We start from the raw sequence: 17522 nt of genomic DNA on the forward strand, positions 1-17522 counted from the left end.
GTGCATTAAAACTTCTCATATCACTGCTTCTGCTGGCTGACAGGCCCTTACCTTTTTCATTCTCTCCAGTGACCCAGCACTAATCTGCTCTGCTCTTTCTGAACTTCCAATGCTCCTGATCTTGACCCAGTGACCCCTCTAATTGTTTCCTCTCTCGGCCTTTCCTTGTGCCTCAGGCTGCAGAGGAGGAAAGGTTACCTTTCAAAGGCAGAGCTTTCCATTCTCTCCTGCTGACCAGTGAACTGATACCACACACAAATGCAATGCCAGCCCAGAGGTCATGCTCTAGAGAATGCCACACCATTCAGAGAGTCCCTTTCCACACTATAAATAGGAGATACCCCAAATTCCAAATGTCTCCTGTGTGAGAAAGGTAATATGGAAGAAAGAAAACCATGGAGTTGCAGATCTCCTCACTCCTCATGTATTGCAGGCACATTAAATACAGCTGCCAACAAACACCAACTTGTGCATCTACCATGCACAATTTACCCCGAATGATTCCCTTTCTCAAAACCTTTTAAGATCTCAAAATAAAATATTGCTTTAGCTTGGAGATATTTCAAATGCCTTTTGAAACCTATTTAATTTCAAAAGCTTGAGAAAATGGACAGGAGCATGCTCAATGACTGCCATATGCAGTGTCTGAACAGAGAATAGTCACTCTAATTTTTTTACAAACAAATCCACCAAAACAACATACAACTCACTATAGGCCAAAAAAGTGTTTGAATACAGTTGTAATTTTTTAGATTTTAACAGCAACTATTTTTAAAAGGAGATTGTCTGACTATGGCTTTATAAATGCATAATACTAATAAAAATTATACAATCATTACCATTTAAATAAAGCCTTAAAGCTGGCTGAACCTAAGGTTCCTCACCTGATTAATGGGGAAAAAGGAAGTGCTGCATATATTGATAAAGCCTTATAAAATAAAAGCCTTGTTACCTTTGTAAAATCATTGCTCAGGCCTGCTACTTTGGCTAAGTAGAACAGGACTGTGGGAAAGTGACTCAGCTGAATTAAGGGTAGAAAAAGAAGTTTTATAACCATGATGTGTTCAGATTTTAGGGTATGGTTGGATTACGTTTGTTATGGTTCAAAACTGTGTAACTGATAAAGGCTTCACTGCTGAAAAGGGGCTGGTTTTTGCAATAAGAAAGGGCCCAATTGTCCAGCCCCTGTGATAGGTATTCAGTGGCTTCATTGGCCTAATTTGCTTGAAACAAGCAGTATGAAGAAAAATATGAGCCTGGAGCTGTGAAATGCCTGAAGAGCAGGACATGTGCCTTTTACAGGTGTTACTGACAGCATCACACAGCTGGCAAGATGCTCTTTGCTGGCTTTGATACACCAGAAGGAAAAGAACCTGTTTGATCTCAGGGACAGCTAGTGGGCACAAAAGCCACTACAAACATCCCCTTCTGCAAAAGCTGAGCATGCTGGAAATCACAGAGGCAGCTCAGGCACACAGTGCCATTTTTCTTGCATCACTGTTCACACCAGAGAAGTGCACAAACCCCAAATGCCTGCACTAAAACTGAAATAACAAAGATACCCTTGTACACATCAAGCTAATCCCCTCCATCCTTCTAAATTGGAAATGTTTCATCTACACCTTCCTCCTCCAACAAGTAATATTGGGTTACCAGGAATAACAGTGAACTTTTTAGGCTTTTTAAATGGAAGTTTCCCCTCCCTGCAGGCTGGGAAGGGCTGGGAGCTGGCCCTGCAGCTGCTCTCACCGTAGTTGTAGTTGTTGCGCAGGTAGGTCTTCTGCGTGGCTTTCACAGGCTTGCACTTGCAGCGGTCTGCACAAACACAAAGCTTCGTTTAGTAAGAAAAGGGCAGGCACCCAGTGACAGTCTTCCCAAAAGCTGGAGCTCACACAGCGTGGGAATTGGAGTCACAGAAAATAAATCCAATCAATGAATGTGATGCTTTTGTTCATTGATTGCCGCGTATGGTGAAATATACAAGTTACCATTATTAACGTAATTATTATACTAATTAATGCATACAAATTTATGTTGTAAAGCTTTTTTAGCTAAGGTGTAAAGCTTTATCTTTTAAATAAGTCATCTAACTATGATCTACCACCTGTTTTATTTAATTTGATCATAGTTAGATCCTATTAAGCCAAGAAAACTTACAGTGTTTTGTAATTAGAAAATAGCTGACTTCTGATTGTGATGGCATGAATTATAACACCTGTATTGTCTCACCCTTCTCATGAGACTGAAAATGGAACACAAGTTTTTAAAACACCTCTCAGTTACCCCGTCTCTGAGTCAGAAAAGGGTTAAATCTGACAACACCTAACAAAAATTTCACCGAAGTGACTTGCTTATTACAGTGAAACACTAAAAACCACAGGGCATTCCTGGCCTGTTCTGCTGGGAGATGTGGAACTGTCCATGAGACCTTAAATGTTTTTTAGGAGAAAAACCTGTCATTCTAAAATTAAATTTAAAAAAAAAACAAAAACAAAAAAACAAACCCAAACCACAGCACAACAACAGAGACACACAGACTTTGAGTCTGGAGTGTCAAAACCATCATTTTCAGCCAGTTCAATGTTCAATCCTGTGCTTGCAGGTGCTGCAATTCCACCCTTGCAATGCTGCTCTCTCTTCAGTGCTAGACTTAAGGAATGCCCTCCTTTCTGTTCCTTTTATCATACAGACCATAACAGAGACACAGAAAGAAAACACTGTGGCAGTGCATGACTGATATTTTTTTGAATATTATGTATTTCAAGTCAGTTTAGCAAACTAGGATATTCTGGCTAGCAGGCATTCATAGAATATTTGGCATTGGAAGGGACCTTTAAAGGCCACCTAGCCCAACCCCCTTGCAAATAAGCAGGGACATCTTCAAGTGGATCAGGTTGCTGAGAGGTCCATCCAATCCACCATGAGGAGTTGTGTAAATTTTACATGATTTTATCATGACCCAGAAGGCCAAGTTTAATGAAAACAGGGAAATTCTTAGCCCTTGTGGCCAGAAGGATAGCCTTCAAAAAAAAAACCAAAAAAAAAAAACCCCACCAAAAAAAAACCCAACACAAATGAGCACTGTCAGAGCAGCATTTCCAAAGGTGCAGATGCCAGACAGCTGGGAACTCTAAGAGAGGTAAAACCATTTTCATTAGTGCTCAGGGAATGCTAATGCTGAAGCTCCAGACCCACAGTGGTGTTCATCAACACCACTGGTATTTCAGGGCTGCTTGTGCTACTGCAAATATTTACTTATTTTACACCAGTGTCTAAGTGTGGCTTGCTGGAGTAATTTCAAACAGCAGATCCCAGTGCTCCATGTGCATGGGCATCTATTTGGACATTTGATTTGGCATAAATGGAAGTGGATTTAATGCAGCTTATTTCTATTCACCATCACCCTAAGTATCAATGCATATAAGCCAGTGATTCAGTTAAATCCAACATGAAGAGTCTGAAAAAGAACTTTTATTTGATTATATAAGATTCCTGCATATTAAAAAATACTTAAAATTGATGTAATAATTATTTTCCATTGGAATAATTTTTGTAGTTGAAAATACAAAAAAAAATACAGGAAAGAGGAAAACATTTCAAAAGAAAAGTATATTATTTCCTTGAATTTCAAACACATCCTCAGGAATCTATATATAGTCCTACAGACTTGAACTGTTCTATGTGTTTGTGTTAAAATAACAAAAGCAGAGAAGGGAAGTGATTTTTGGCTCCCCTTCTGCCTTTGTGAGCTCATGGATACTGAGGGCCAAATCAGAGCTGCCTTGGAGCAGAGAATAAAAGATGTGCTCCTGTGACCCACGTTCACACAGGCACCTAACATTTCCATCACTTTTAAGGCAGTATTGGCTTACTTTATTAATTTTAGAATGTATTTTGTTAGTCTAGTTCTATTTCTAAATTATAGACCTGCCCATGTTCTTATCGAAGAACCTCCAAGTCACCCTCATGCTTTTTAAATTTACATTTAAAAGAACTGTACAAAATGCTGCATTATTCCTAATCACTATTTAGAGATACAGAAACTAGCACAAAAGTCATTTGCCAAGGTCAGTTGCAAAGTTAGAGCCAGAACCAATTCCTCTCTCCCAGTCCCTGGTACGGTGATTTTCCAAGGAAGGCAAATGCTGACCTTGCCCCAGGGAGTGGAAACACCCACAAAAGGTGGCAATAAAAATGTACTGCACCACCTGATGCTGAGGGAAAATCCCATCCTACCTGACAGCCTCCCCAGCAGCTGCCAGGATTACCAGGAGAGCTCAGAGACCACAACAGTGGCATGTCCCAAGCATGGGACAGGCAGCAGAGGCTCCCGCTGGCTTTGGCTGAGACCACAGCCAGCCAGTAAATCTTCTTTTCAAGTAAATACAGGGCTACAAACTGCTCAAAGCCTCTGTCTCTGAAAACTTCGCTCTGTAAATGCCAAAGGACATGGAGAGAATGGTTTTCCCCATGGATTGCTTCCAAGAAACATCTGTGTCACCTTAAATATATGTGCATGCATGATGGAAAACCTGGCTGCAATCCTGACCTGTACAGGCACTCAAACCTGGCAAACACCTCCCAGATAAAGAAAGGATAAAAAATAAACACTCTGGAAAATTTTCTAAGAAACCTGAGCATGTGATGAAGCAGAAAACAATGTACTTCACTGCCAACAGAGGTAAAAAAGGTCCCCCAAAAAACTCCCATGCAGACTCAGAGGGAAGGTTTTGCCAGCAGACACTGACAGGGAAAAAAGGTGTCTCCAATAGGGATAACCCATGAGTCCTGCTCCCTGTGACCATGCACAGCAGCACAAGCAATAAGATGCAGAAACCACAAAGGGATTTTGTAAAAAATACATCAATTTGGTACTTGCAAAACAAACAAACAAAAAGTCTCTAGTTACAATGGCAAAACTACCAATTTACTTTACTGAACACATAAATAAAGCCATTTTGAAACATGGCCTTTTAGGTGGTCCAGCTGTGACAGATGCAGCACATTGAACCGGAAATCATGTTTGTACAGTAAAAGGCAGAAAAATCACTAATTTGATGTATGTACAATAAAAGGCAGTGGTATCAGCAGATATTGCACCAGCAATTTTTCTGTGCATCCTTACCCTATTTTCTAGATGTGATTTTTTTAGGTCTGGTTTTGCTTTCAGCCATCAAAGCCTCACAGCAGTAACAACATAACAAACTTTTCTCTTCCACTGCAGGGTCACTCACTGGAATTACCTGCCTATGGACAGGCAGCAGTGAAGATATGCCTCACAGTTTTGATATAAGGTGACATGGAGAGCATACAGCTTTGCTTTCATGCTCCAAGTGAAGCTTGTATGCTCTCTGTACAGTCCACATCATGCATGAAATCCCTGCTTTCTCAATGCCACACAACTGAAAATGGCTTCAAACTATGAAGATACTCACATTAGTAACAAGTATCTTGAGCCAGTCCTCCAGACATGGTCCCATGCTCAAGAAAATTTAAAGCAAAGCCTGTTAAAGGGTTTGCTTTTATGAGTTTCTTTTAACTATAACTGGGTGTGATTTAAAGAACATTTTGTACAAATATAGCTGTTTGCACATTGGGACCTACTGATTAAAATTTTAAACTGTATTATAAACTGGTATTTTAAACTGTATTATAAACTGGTCATTATAATATATTTTTGCAATTTGGTCACAGAGCTCAATGCTGAAATTGTATCTATAGGTATCCAGTGTGAGGTTCAACACCTTTTATGTATTAATATTGTTGAAGTGAGCATCAGTGCACACTGCAGCTCATCAGCCCCTCTGCAGAAGGAAAGACATGGAGGTCAGTGCTAGGGCTTCCAAGTCTCAATTTCTTGACACAGACCTAAGAGGAGAACTTTGGATGGAATCATAATAAAATTCAAGGAAATCTGCAGTCATTGGCTTGCTTAAGCAAAAGATTCACATTCCTGTAATTATTAGCCACCATCCTGGGCTTTGCTTCTTTGCATTGGCAAGTACTGGTAAAGCTCAAAGGGTTTTATTCAGTTTTATTCAGTTCTAGCAAAACAAAAACAGAAAAAAAAGCAACAGGGGACTTGCTGGAATAAAACCAGCCTCAGAAGGTGCCATTCTCAACCTCCTTAGGCTAACAGGAGTATTGCCATTACCTACAAAGAGTACTGAATTTAATTTGAAAACTTCAAGGTCAAAATGAACCATTATCTTCACTTGTTTTGCCCAGGGAAAAAAAAAAAAATAATGATTACTTTCTCTGTTCAAGACAGAACTTTTAATAAAATCAGCACAGCCCTCCTGCTTTGATGGACATTTTGAGGCTGACCAGTCCCCAAATCCCCCTGCCCATGGAATGCAAAAGCACAATCTACAGTATTCTCAGTCAAGAGTAAGTATTTAAGTATTTATCACTTAGTACCCCTCTTAATTAAATATTTAAAGGATTGGAAAGTCTACAGCTTATTATACAGTTTTATAAAGATGTACTTACCAATGCCTGCACCTCTACAGTTGCCGTTATTGGAATCGATAGGGAAATCTGGCATGGATTTGTAAAATATGTAAAGAAATGTTAGTATTTTTAATATTGGACTATTTCACTACACACACATCACAATGTTTTCTCTTTCTCTAATATTTAGTATGTGGAAACTTAATAACTTGACTAATAAACAGCTTGCAATATTCTAGAGGTCAGACCAGTAAAGGTGACACAACGTCTTACCCAAATTTCACCTGAACCCAGCATGTCATGTTAAATGCTGAAGCAGACTAAATATCCCATTTCCATTGCTACAGACTGGCAGGTTTCAGACAAGGGTTGACATTTATGCCATGAATTTTGATCACCTACAGAAAACACATGTAGTGTTTGCATTTAATTAGATGATGAAGGAGAAATTACTTTTGGGGATTTTTTTTGGTTACTGAGGAAATCAAATCAAATCAACCAACCATAATCACACTGTTGAAGCAAATGCCAAAATAAATGTTTCAGACCTTCCCCTCAGTTTAAAAACACACTGATTACTCTGATGGACAGATAAGGAACAGAAGTTTAAAAAGGCACCATGCCCAAAGAACTGCTTTTCATACATTTCAGACACATTCATAAGTGGACTGTGTCCCACATTTGTAAAGTGCATCATTTCAAACCTATTTATTAAATCACACAATTTAATGGGTTTATACATATATTTAATCATGAAAAACAAGTATATTAATGCATATAACTTTGAATGAGCTAAGGACAAAATAAATGCAAGAGGAACAGGAACTGGGAGAGAGGCAGGACACTTTATTAGAATGGCACATAAAATGGAAAAAACAAATCAGCTTTCAAAGAAAAAGCCCTTCTGTAATTTGGCACATTTATTCATTTATGCTGCTCTTCCAATTCTGGAATCTGGTATCCTACAATCAACTTAGATTCCTACATAATCATGGAGGCAATGCAGCTGCCTTTGCAATGTAGAACAAATGTAACAATGCTGCCTTGTAAGAAGTCAAGACTATCCAAGCTGATTCCTACTTACATGTTTGATTCTGATTATTCACCTGAGTTATTCTCAGTGCATTAAGAATGCGTTTTGTATTGCATCAAATGCATTCTGGTATTCCAGGATGTGATGGAAGAGGAATTGAAATGTTTTCCCTCTTGCAAATAGTACACAAAAGGACAACCACACTTCTCATTCTTCCCCTCCTGGGTCAATGATCTGTTGTCTTGTCCATTCAGCCAAGCTGCAGCTTTAAATCCACAATTCCTTCTGATGTGGTAAAAGCACAGAGAGAGGTCTATGGTGTGACAATCCTCCCATCTGCTCCAAGTACAGCCAAAACATCTGCAAGAACCCTCCAGCCACAGAGCCCTCTCTGTCTACCTAGGGCTGGCCTCAGAAGTTTCCCCATTCTGGGCACCCAAACCCCTGCAGCAAAAGCTCTCCAGGCTCCCTGCCCCTCTCACTCAGCTGCCTTGGACACCTTCTCAGGTGTTCTCAAAGGCTAGCTGCACATGACCAAGCCAACTCCTCTAGTTTCTCAGGTGGCCCAGCAAGCTGAAATTCCTACCAAAACGGGTATTTCAGGGATGGTTTGTTCATAGCTTCAAAGCACATTCCCCATTCTACCAAAATTGTTACTGGGGACAGAAAAATCTTTATGACAGAGAAGACAAGAGAAGTATCACATTAAATATTTACCATCTCCCATCCACAGAAGGAAAAAGAAGCCCTGAAATGCACTGTTCCTACCTAAACCAAGGATGGATCCAAGCAGGCATGACTTCATGGTGCTTGAGCAAACCCAGTCCAATCCACACTGAAATTACACCTCAAAATAAACCAGAGCCCAGTAAAGGGTTCACAGCCTCCCCTGGCCCATTTGGGGGATTTTAAATGGCTTTTTCCCCCTCCCTCTGTCTGTATAATGTCCATGGGTGCTGGCTGAGGAACTGTCCTTGGAGCTCACACCAACACAAGGAGAACCAGTGAGCTTGGTATGGGCAGTATAAACATGCCAACAAGCATGGAACTGACCTGCTTTGCACCAGATGTTCCCACACTCTTGGCTACACAACTTATTTTTAACCAAATTCCAGCACACCACGGCCTCGAGGTATCTCCTAACTCTGCACTGCCAGGTCACCTGTCCCACCCCAAACCAGCAATTCCCAGTGAATGAGCTGTGTGTGCAGCCAGAGGAATCCAGACAGTGTGTGCAGGGTGGAAGTGCCTCCTGTTTGTGTGCCTGCACTCAGCAGCAGGGCAGCCTGGTGTCAGGCATGGGTGAGCAGAGCAGGGGTGAACAGGTACCCATTCATCAGCTCAGAGCTCACTTCTGGACTTGGGAGGGCTTGGGCCAGGCAAGTGCTGACCTGCCTTGATGGCCATCCTTTCCAATGCTCTCATGCCTGCTCAGGGATGACAGGTTTCTACAGATGGACAGGAGCACAGGCTTGTGGAGGGGACTGGAGACCTCTGCCACCCATGACACCTCTCTGGAAACCCTTCTCATTTCTTTGGCCCTCTCCCCAATTAAGCTCACACAGTCTGGTCCCTGCTTACCTACCAGAGAGGAGACTGGAAGAGGGTCCAGCCCAGGCCTGCCAGCAGCCACTCGTCAGGTCTCAGGTGTGGAACAGAAGTGGAACAATAGGAAGTCAGTGGGTTGGGGGAGCAGCCACCCAGCCCCTGTGAAATGCAGCCCCTGTCCCCAGCAGCCTGATGGACACAGGCTCCACCAAGCCGAGACCTTCAGCTGCAACACAGGCAGAGGGAGGGGAAAAAAGCCATTTAAAATCCCCCAAACAACTGACTTCCTATTGTTCCTCTTCACAGGCAAAGCCTCTGCCAAGTCCTGTCTATGCAAAGCTATCTTCCTGAAATAAATACCTGTCAGTGATGGCTAGCTGGATTGCCAAAGAGAACAATACTGTCCAGAGGTCCAATCCAAAAATTTCCTATTAAATTTTTTTTAGGAGCAGAGGACAAATCCAAACTGTTTTTTTCCAATACACCATCCTAATTAATTGCTTTTCAGAGTGTTTCTATATAAAATAAAAAAAAAAAACCCAAAAATAAAATAAAGACCAAAACACAACACTAACAAGGAGAGCTAAATAAAAGCCACTTACACAGTAAGTGTACAAAATAACAGTGCCTGCAACCACAGATTTAGATGAGGGGTTTGGAACAGAGAAACAACTTGGTAATACCTAGTTTTCAGCAAACATCTTTCCTATACCACTGTTTAAATAAATAAAAATGTTAAAAGGCAGAGAAAGGCAAAAAATAACATGATCCTGATTGTCATTATGATTAAAGAATATGGCCCAGCTATTACTGAAGCCACTCCAGGCACTGTGCTCCAAAGAACTAAGCCATAGCCAATGGCTGCTGCTTGGGTACCTTCTTCAGATTGAGACATCTGTGAGCCCCATTAATTAAGAAACCCTTCCACAGTGCATGAATTCACTGTCATTCACTTCAGCTATTAATACAGAGAGAATCTTTGCTAAGTGGGTTGCAAAAACATGTGCGGAAAAGGCAAGTGATAGGAAAATTTATTCTAGTTAACATTTAATACAAAGAACTCAAACTCCAAGTGGTAGAGCAGCCAGCAACATGGCTGTTCCACATAACATTTTATTCCTCATAACAAATCCCACCAGGTTTTGATGACATTTAATGGCCCAGGTATTGACTAAATGCTTAGAGTGTAAAATCCAGGGGACTCAGCCTCCAAAGGCAGCTGAACTGTAGTGAGCCTAACACCATTGGTGCTATCTTCATTACTAAGATTTAAATTCACTTATTTGTTTCTCCTGCCCTGTTTCAGGCTTGAAGCTTGTAATAATTTTGTTATTTAACTGAGAAATGAGGCTGCTCCCAAGCTTCAGGCAAAGACAAATCCCAACTTTATAAATGATAACCCGGGCACAAATGCTCACCCTCAGCATGGTCTGTAGCACTCCCCCAGCACTGTCATGCACATCAGCTGCTCTAAGCAGAGCTAGGCAAAGAGTCAGAACAAATTTGATCTGGAGCTTGGAAACCACTGTTTTGGAAATTAAGTTAATAATATAAAAGCAACAAGCATGAGAAATGGTTTGTTCTCTTGCCTTTTAAGCCTGCAATGCCAAATTAACATCCTGGGTTACCATAAACTCATCCAGACAGACATGGAGAACTTGGGCAACATGGAGAAATCATGGGTTCACATATGATTTAAGAAAATAGGTGTCCATCATGTGAATAATCTATAATTTTCTTTAATGTTTAAGAGGTGGTGGTTTAAAAAAAAATAAATTTCAAAGTTCTCCTTAGACACCTCAGGATAGTTTGGGTGTTAACTACACACGGATGATACTCTGTGACGTGGCTTCCCTTTTCTTCAACATCTTATTAACAGGCCCACACGCCTTCAAGCTGTGTTCTTATCTGAGTAAGATAAGGTGAGACAACCTGCCTGACAGATCTGACTTCCAATACACACAGTACCCATGACACTGCTCTGGTTTTGTTGCTAGTTCCCTCTTCAAAACAGGAATAAACACATCACTTGAGATATAAACAATCTGCTAGGCAGTAGCAGCCACGTGGAAGATGCTTATTTAGTCAGCATCCCAATGCCAACACTGGCCACTTATTACCTGCAAAACTAAAGGTCCTGCCTGTGGAATTCTAGATTTGAGATTTCTCTCTCAGCAGTTCTTGCTGCTTCACGGACCTAAGGAAGTTTGACAGGGCCCTGAATGAGGGAAGAAGATAATTTGACAGACTGGAGGAAGAACAAGCATATGCATATGAAATATATGGAGCAAGTGAACAGGACCTCCCAGAGATGTAACACAGCTTGTACTAATGTCAGCACACAGAACCACTTGCAGCTCCAAAAAGCCCAGGACAGGGATGTGGGATAAATGCCATAGGAGACTTCAGACATTAGCATGCACTAATCTGACACCTGGGGTGTTAATGCATTGTCAAGATGCTGCTTCATTCTCCATCCTGGATGATGATTTGTTGGATCCTGCACAAAAAGCCAAATTATTCAGCATCACACTTGAACACCCACACCATGCCTGCAGCATCCCTCAGCTTTCTGGCTGTGAAGGAACCCGGATGTTTCCCAAAGAGAATGAAAAATCAAGAAACATACACTTCCCACATGTTTGAAGTCAGTCTTTGTAACTTGAGGAACTTAAGACCTCCCAGTCCAGACTTCCACTCAGGTTTTGGAGACCAGCACAAGCCCAGGGGGTGTGCACAGCTATTCCTCTAACTGAAGCCAAACCACAGCACTGTTGTCAGCTTTCTCCATCACAGACAAAGCAGCAGCTGCTTCACCCCTTCACCAGGCCAGCAGTCCCTTGGTGCTGTGACAGGAGGTGTCTGGATCTTCCTCACACCTGGACTCAAATGGACACAGGCCCTAGAAGATGTCTGTGGTGGACTGTGCCTCAACAGCTGAAAGTGAGATTTATCTTACTGAGATTTATCACAGATTTTACCAACCACAGTTCCTCCATACTTTGCAACAGTCACAGGCTACTGGGATGCAGGGAATATAGCTAATGGAAACTGGGCTTGTGAACCCAGTCCCTGCTCTGACAAGGGCAAACACTGACTGCATCATCCTTAAGGCTCCCTCATGGAAGGGGCAAGACAAATGTGTAATGTTCACCAGCAATAATGCAAAAAACTCAACAGGAAAGGAAAGATTAGAACCCTGTTACAGGTAACCAAAGAATGAAAGCAAAAACAAGATTTCACTTCTGAAGAAAACAAAAAGCCCCTTCTACAAGAGAAAGCCACAAAACAATGGATTATATTTCTGCCCACTCTATTAGATGTAGTTTACAGACAGCAGAAGGGGCTAGAATGCTTAGGAGATAAATTAAAGCAAATAAGAGCAGGGATTCTGCACGGTACTCATCAGGCAGTTGGTTATTTGTGTCTTCTACTGAGCTGCAATCCTTTATTTGGAGAATTGGATTTGAAAGTGTTCACCTTACCTCTTCCTAGAACAGGAATCCTTCCCTCTGCTTTCTAAAAGAACAGTTTTATTCCCTCAAGAAGGATTCTTTCAGTCTGGTGCATAATGCATCAGTTCAAAATATTCAGCCCAGAAATGAGAATGTCATCAGGTTCTCATTCAGTGAAAGAGAGTTTTCATGGATCTGGCCCTGGAATCCCTCAAAGAGGTTATTGTACTGCTGAGGTCCTCAGAAATAGGTAACTCGGGGGCGATTTCAGCCAAGCTTCCTCCCTCCAGATTTGAATGTGATTGCTTTCAAATCGCTGCAGACCTGCCAAACCTTGCTCATGCTGGAGCCATTTTTAAGGTGGTTTTGAAAGCACCTCAATGCTGCAGAGAAAGGTGCTTGGTGTTCAAAACCAGATCTCCCCAAAACTACCCCAACAGGACTGCAGCACTCAGAGAGCAGCAGCTGATGGCAAAAATAGATGGTTACGTTCATGGGCTGGGGAAAAAAGTAGGAAAAGGCAAGAGGGAAGCAGCTAGAAGTTAGAAATAGCAGTAATGACTGGAGATATCAGGGTGTGGAGGTTTCAAGAGGTGCAGAGGGTAAGAGAATAGAGTCAGAGATGGAGTAGGGTTTGTCTGGCCTGTAAATAAATGGAGACAGAGAGAGCAGCTTACCTGGGAAGGCTGAGCTGGGGAGCACGGTCAGGAAACTGAAGCGTGATATTTTGTTAGGAGAAGAAAACAGGAATTACAGCATTTGGCATTACTGGCAGTGGGATACATAAAGCATTTAGTAGTGGGACAGAAGCACAGTAAAATACTGTGCTGAGCACAGCATGAAAAGTCCCCCTTTCATTGCCAGGCCACAGCTGGGGGAGGACAGAGAGGTGAGATCCACTGCCTGTCAGTGAGCTCCCAAAACCCAGCACTGCAGCTGTGGGCACTGAAGGAGACAGGTAGCAGCACAACAAGCTCGTGGGGTGCATGGGTGCTGCTCTGCTCTGACCCCTCTGGTCTGCTCTCCAAGTCCTCTGATGGAGAGGTCTGGCAGAGCCACCAGCACTTTGCATCAAAGAAAATGGTAGCCTGGTCCCACCAGCAGCAAATGCTTTCCTGAGAATGCACAGGAACTGCAGTCACTTTGTAAAAGGTCAGAGCTCACTCGTGATAACCACCCACCAGCTTGCTTTAATTTCCTGCTCAATAGTCCCTTGTATTCAATATCTCTGTGGTGCTCAGCTCACCACACTGGAGGGGTGTCCTGCCAACTCCCAAAGGCAGCTGTGACAAGAGCAGGGTCCCCGAGCCACAGCGGGTTTGTAGCATGGTCTGAGCAGCCAGCAGTCCTCACCTGACTGTGCAGAGATGCTCCTGCCCCCGACAGCAGTGCTGGATGGCACCAGCCATGCTGTGGGACCACAGTGAGCTCAGCTGGTGAAACAGGAGGCACAGGTAGAGCTGAGCAGTTCCAGCAGCCCCTGGGAGGCCACAGTGGTCACACAGTATCAGGGCTCGGCTGCAGGACGCAGCGTTTGGCTGGCTTCAGGAATGTGGGGAACAAAACACAACGGAAGGCTGCACCTTGCTACACTCCTCACCTGGAAACAGCTCTAGAGCCCAGGGACCTGCTGGGGAACCCTTCGGTGCTAACCACTGAGACGAGCATGTTCTCTCCCTCCAGGTGTGCATAGAAAGCGGCTGGGGAGACCCCGGCCCCCCAGCTCTGCCTGGGGCTCCTCTGGGCACTGACCTTTCCCCAAATCTCTGGAGTGGTGGCCTTGTGCGGGAAGGGAGCAACCTGCTTTGGGAGGGAGTGCCTGGGGATGAGCACAGAGGAGCCGGGGGGAGAGGGGGAGCCGGGGGGAAAGGGGGAGCCGGCAGCCTGGGGCTGCCCCTCACTGGGGTGGCTCTTCGCTCTCTGCCCGCCGATGGATCCCGGAGAGCGGTGCGGAAACGCTCCCCGTTCGTGTGGAACGAGAGCCGCAGCTCCCACGCTCGTACGCGCTCCCTGGAACGGCGGCGGGGCTGTCACTTGTCACGCACACTCTGTGCCCAACAAACTTTTCTAGCTGCCGCAGGCAGAGCAAAGACAGCAGCGGAGCGGAGGGCAAGGAGCCGAGAGCGGCGTGAGGGGAGGCAGCGCTGCCGGGCTGCGCTCGCCGCCCATTGTCCCCGCGCTCCCCGCGCACTCACCCGCGCCCTCGGCGGTCACGATGGCCTCGGGGGAGATGCAGACGCCGCGGTCGTAGACGGGCAGCTCGTCGCAGGCCAGGCTGTCGGGCCAGGCGTGGCTGTAGCGGAGCAGGACGGGCTCGCAGCCGGCGCGGGCGCGCTCGCACACGGACTTGCAGGGCTTGATGGGCTCGTGCTGGAAGTCGATGGTGCAGATGGGCGCGTACATGGCGCAGAGGAAGAACAGCAGGTCGGGGCTGCAGTTGGTGCCCAGCAGCCCCTCGAACTGCTCCATGGCCAGCACGGCGTTGGCCTGCGTGCTGTGGTGCAGGTGGTTCGGCATCTTGGTCATGTTCCAGGGCAGCGGCTTGCAGAGCGGGATGCGCACCGGCTCGCAGGCCGCCCCCCGGCCCGCCGGCGCCCGGCCCAGCAGCAGCAGCCCGGCCAGGGCCAGCACCGGCAGCCCCCGCCACATGCCGCCCGCCCCGACGGTAAGCGAGGGGCCGAGCGGCGCAGGCGAGCGGCGGCTCCGCCCGCCCGGCCCGGCCCGGCCCGGCCCCGCCCGGCCCCGCCGCTCCGCCCCGCGCCCGGCCCCGAACAAAGGAGAGCCCCGCGCACGGAGGGGGCTCCTGCTGCGGGGAGCCCGAGAGGAGTGAGCCTCGTCCTCGCCGGAAGGCAGAGAGCCGGAATTGCCCCCGAAGTAAAAACCTTACTGGGAACGTGAACACAATTTCAGATCATTCTCTCGTAGATACAGTCATATTTTTAGGAAAGACCTTTTTTTTTTCCTTTTTTTTTTTTGCACATACTATGCTGGGTGCAAATGCTTAAGCAGGAGGTGCACACGAAAAGAATGTCACCTAGACATAGGAGAGTAACAATGCTGAGAGGCTTTAAAATGAGCGAGATTCGGCTCAGCCGCTGGGGATGCTTTCTTTTCAGAAGGTTAAAAAAAAACAAAACTGAAGAGGCTGGATACTGTTTGAGATACCTTGCAAAATAGTGGGGCAGCAAAGGGAGTTTTGACTTGATCTGAAAAAACGCACCTCGATATGATCATAGAATCACAGAACAGTTTGAGTTGGAAAGGACCCTAAAGATCGTCTAGTTCCAGCCCCCTGTCCCCATGGACAGGGACCTTCCACTGGACCAGGCTGCACAGAGAAAAAAAGCTGACATTTATTAGCTGAATAAATTCAGTTATAAACGTACGAGCAACTGCTCGATAACACATTTATGATTCCAGCTTCTGCCCCTAAATCAAACCTGTGAGTAGAAACACACCTACCACAAGCCAGTGCTCAGAAACCAGACGAAAAATGTGAACAAGCTGTGAAAGCAGCCATGGATACAGGCTCACAAACACAGGGTCCTAAGCCTAGGAAGGCTTTTCTGCAGTTTTTCACTATATGACTGCAGATGAAACCCTAATCCCTTTAACTCAGCTGCAAATATCCTTGTTCCAGCAAAGGCACATGCCAAGCAAACAAGGAGATGTGATATGGCCAGTGGAGTACAGGTACCTTTTATTTGCCCACCTCCACAGGTGCTAATTTCGAAGACCCAAACCTTGTTCCCTGCACTCCTAGAAGAAAATTTGGGCCTCAAAGGGAGGCAGAAATGCTCACACACATGTGCATGTGACAGCCTTAGGAGCCACCAGTCAGGCTGCCCATGACCCTGCACTTGCATCCAGGCTTGCAAAGCAGCCATGAAGGCAAGCAAAGGGAAAGGACTTTCCCTGCAAAGGGAAGCTTGCTCCTCTGCAGGGCGAATTAGAGACAGAATTCTTTTTTTACCAATCTTCCTAGCTCTTCAAATTTAGTCACAGCAAAACCTCAGGCTTGAGTTTTCCCTAGCAGTGTAAAAGAATACATGTTTAAAGAGCATGTGGTGTAATAAAAACCTTACCCAGGTGGTTGAGGGCTGAATACATTGGGACCTTTCCTGACAGCAGTGCAGCCCTGAGAATGAGGGGGATTAAATGGGCCAGTGCAATGAAAAACACCTATTGACATAAATGAATGTATTTTCGACTTCAATACGACATTCTTCCATCTCTGTATTGTATTTCTGTTAATTTTTTCCAATTGATAATTACACAAACCAGCTTTAAATATATTTCCTGTGCTTTGCAGGAAAAATAATTGATAATAGTGAATATTCCAATGCCCGCAACAAGGCTATCAAGTCCATAAGCTCAATTTTTTAGCCCCAAGTCTACAAGATCTACATGAGACGACCTTGTACTCCTTGACTCAAAGAGTAAAATTCCTGAAAATTCTTTCAGAGCAGCAAATGCTGGCATCCCCACGAGATCACAAACATTAAACCACATTCCTATGCTACCTGGCTTCACATCTTCTGGTGCTGGTGTGAACACTGATGCCTCCCATGCACTGAGCTGGCAGAGCACTGCCCACTTGCCCTGCTGGCAAGCTGCTACTGCCTGGGAGAGGATGGGCTGCTGGCAGCACTGGGGCTGCTGGCCTGCAGGGCTGTCTGCATTCATCACCTCTTCATGCTTCCACTGTAAATCAGCTTATACGAGGTGGTAAAAATTCACCTCTGGCTGGAACTAGGCAATCTGATTACTGACCTGAAACATTGCTACTTTAAGCAAACATTTACACACACCGCCTGTCTGCCAAGTTATTTTGTGTTATACAGAAGCACTATGGCCAGTCTTGACACCTTCTTAAACAGACAAGGAGCCTGGTAAAGCAGAAAAAGAGACAGAGAAGAGGAGGGCTGTGGTTTCATGCTATCAAAATGCAGCTACAGTGCTCTGCTCTGCAGGTAGAGTTACACTAGGAGGAAAATAAAATGGCTAGAGGAGAAGAGCAGACTGCCAACCTA

General features: G+C 44.7%; 1 protein-coding gene across 5 annotated transcripts in view; it reads right to left on the bottom strand.

Annotated features, from left to right (window-relative positions):
• FRZB (frizzled related protein) overlaps positions 1–15171 on the bottom strand; it is a 20584-nt gene extending 5413 nt beyond the window's left edge. For all 5 annotated transcript variants that reach the window (XR_010368969.1, XR_010368970.1, XR_010368968.1 and 2 more), the window contains exons 1-3: positions 14685–15171; positions 6493–6540; positions 1750–1815 (exon numbers count right to left, since the gene is read on the bottom strand). Coding sequence is in view for 2 of the 5 variants with exons in the window: in XM_064433721.1 (XP_064289791.1) it covers positions 1750–1815; positions 6493–6540; positions 14685–15138 (568 nt within the window). In the remaining 3 variants the exon portion in view is untranslated. The remainder of the gene's footprint in view (positions 1–1749; positions 1816–6492; positions 6541–14684) is intronic.
• Between the last annotated feature and the right edge of the window lie 2351 nt (positions 15172–17522).

Source organism: Passer domesticus, chromosome 10, assembly GCF_036417665.1.
Source record: "Passer domesticus isolate bPasDom1 chromosome 10, bPasDom1.hap1, whole genome shotgun sequence".
NCBI lineage: Eukaryota > Metazoa > Chordata > Aves > Passeriformes > Passeridae > Passer > Passer domesticus.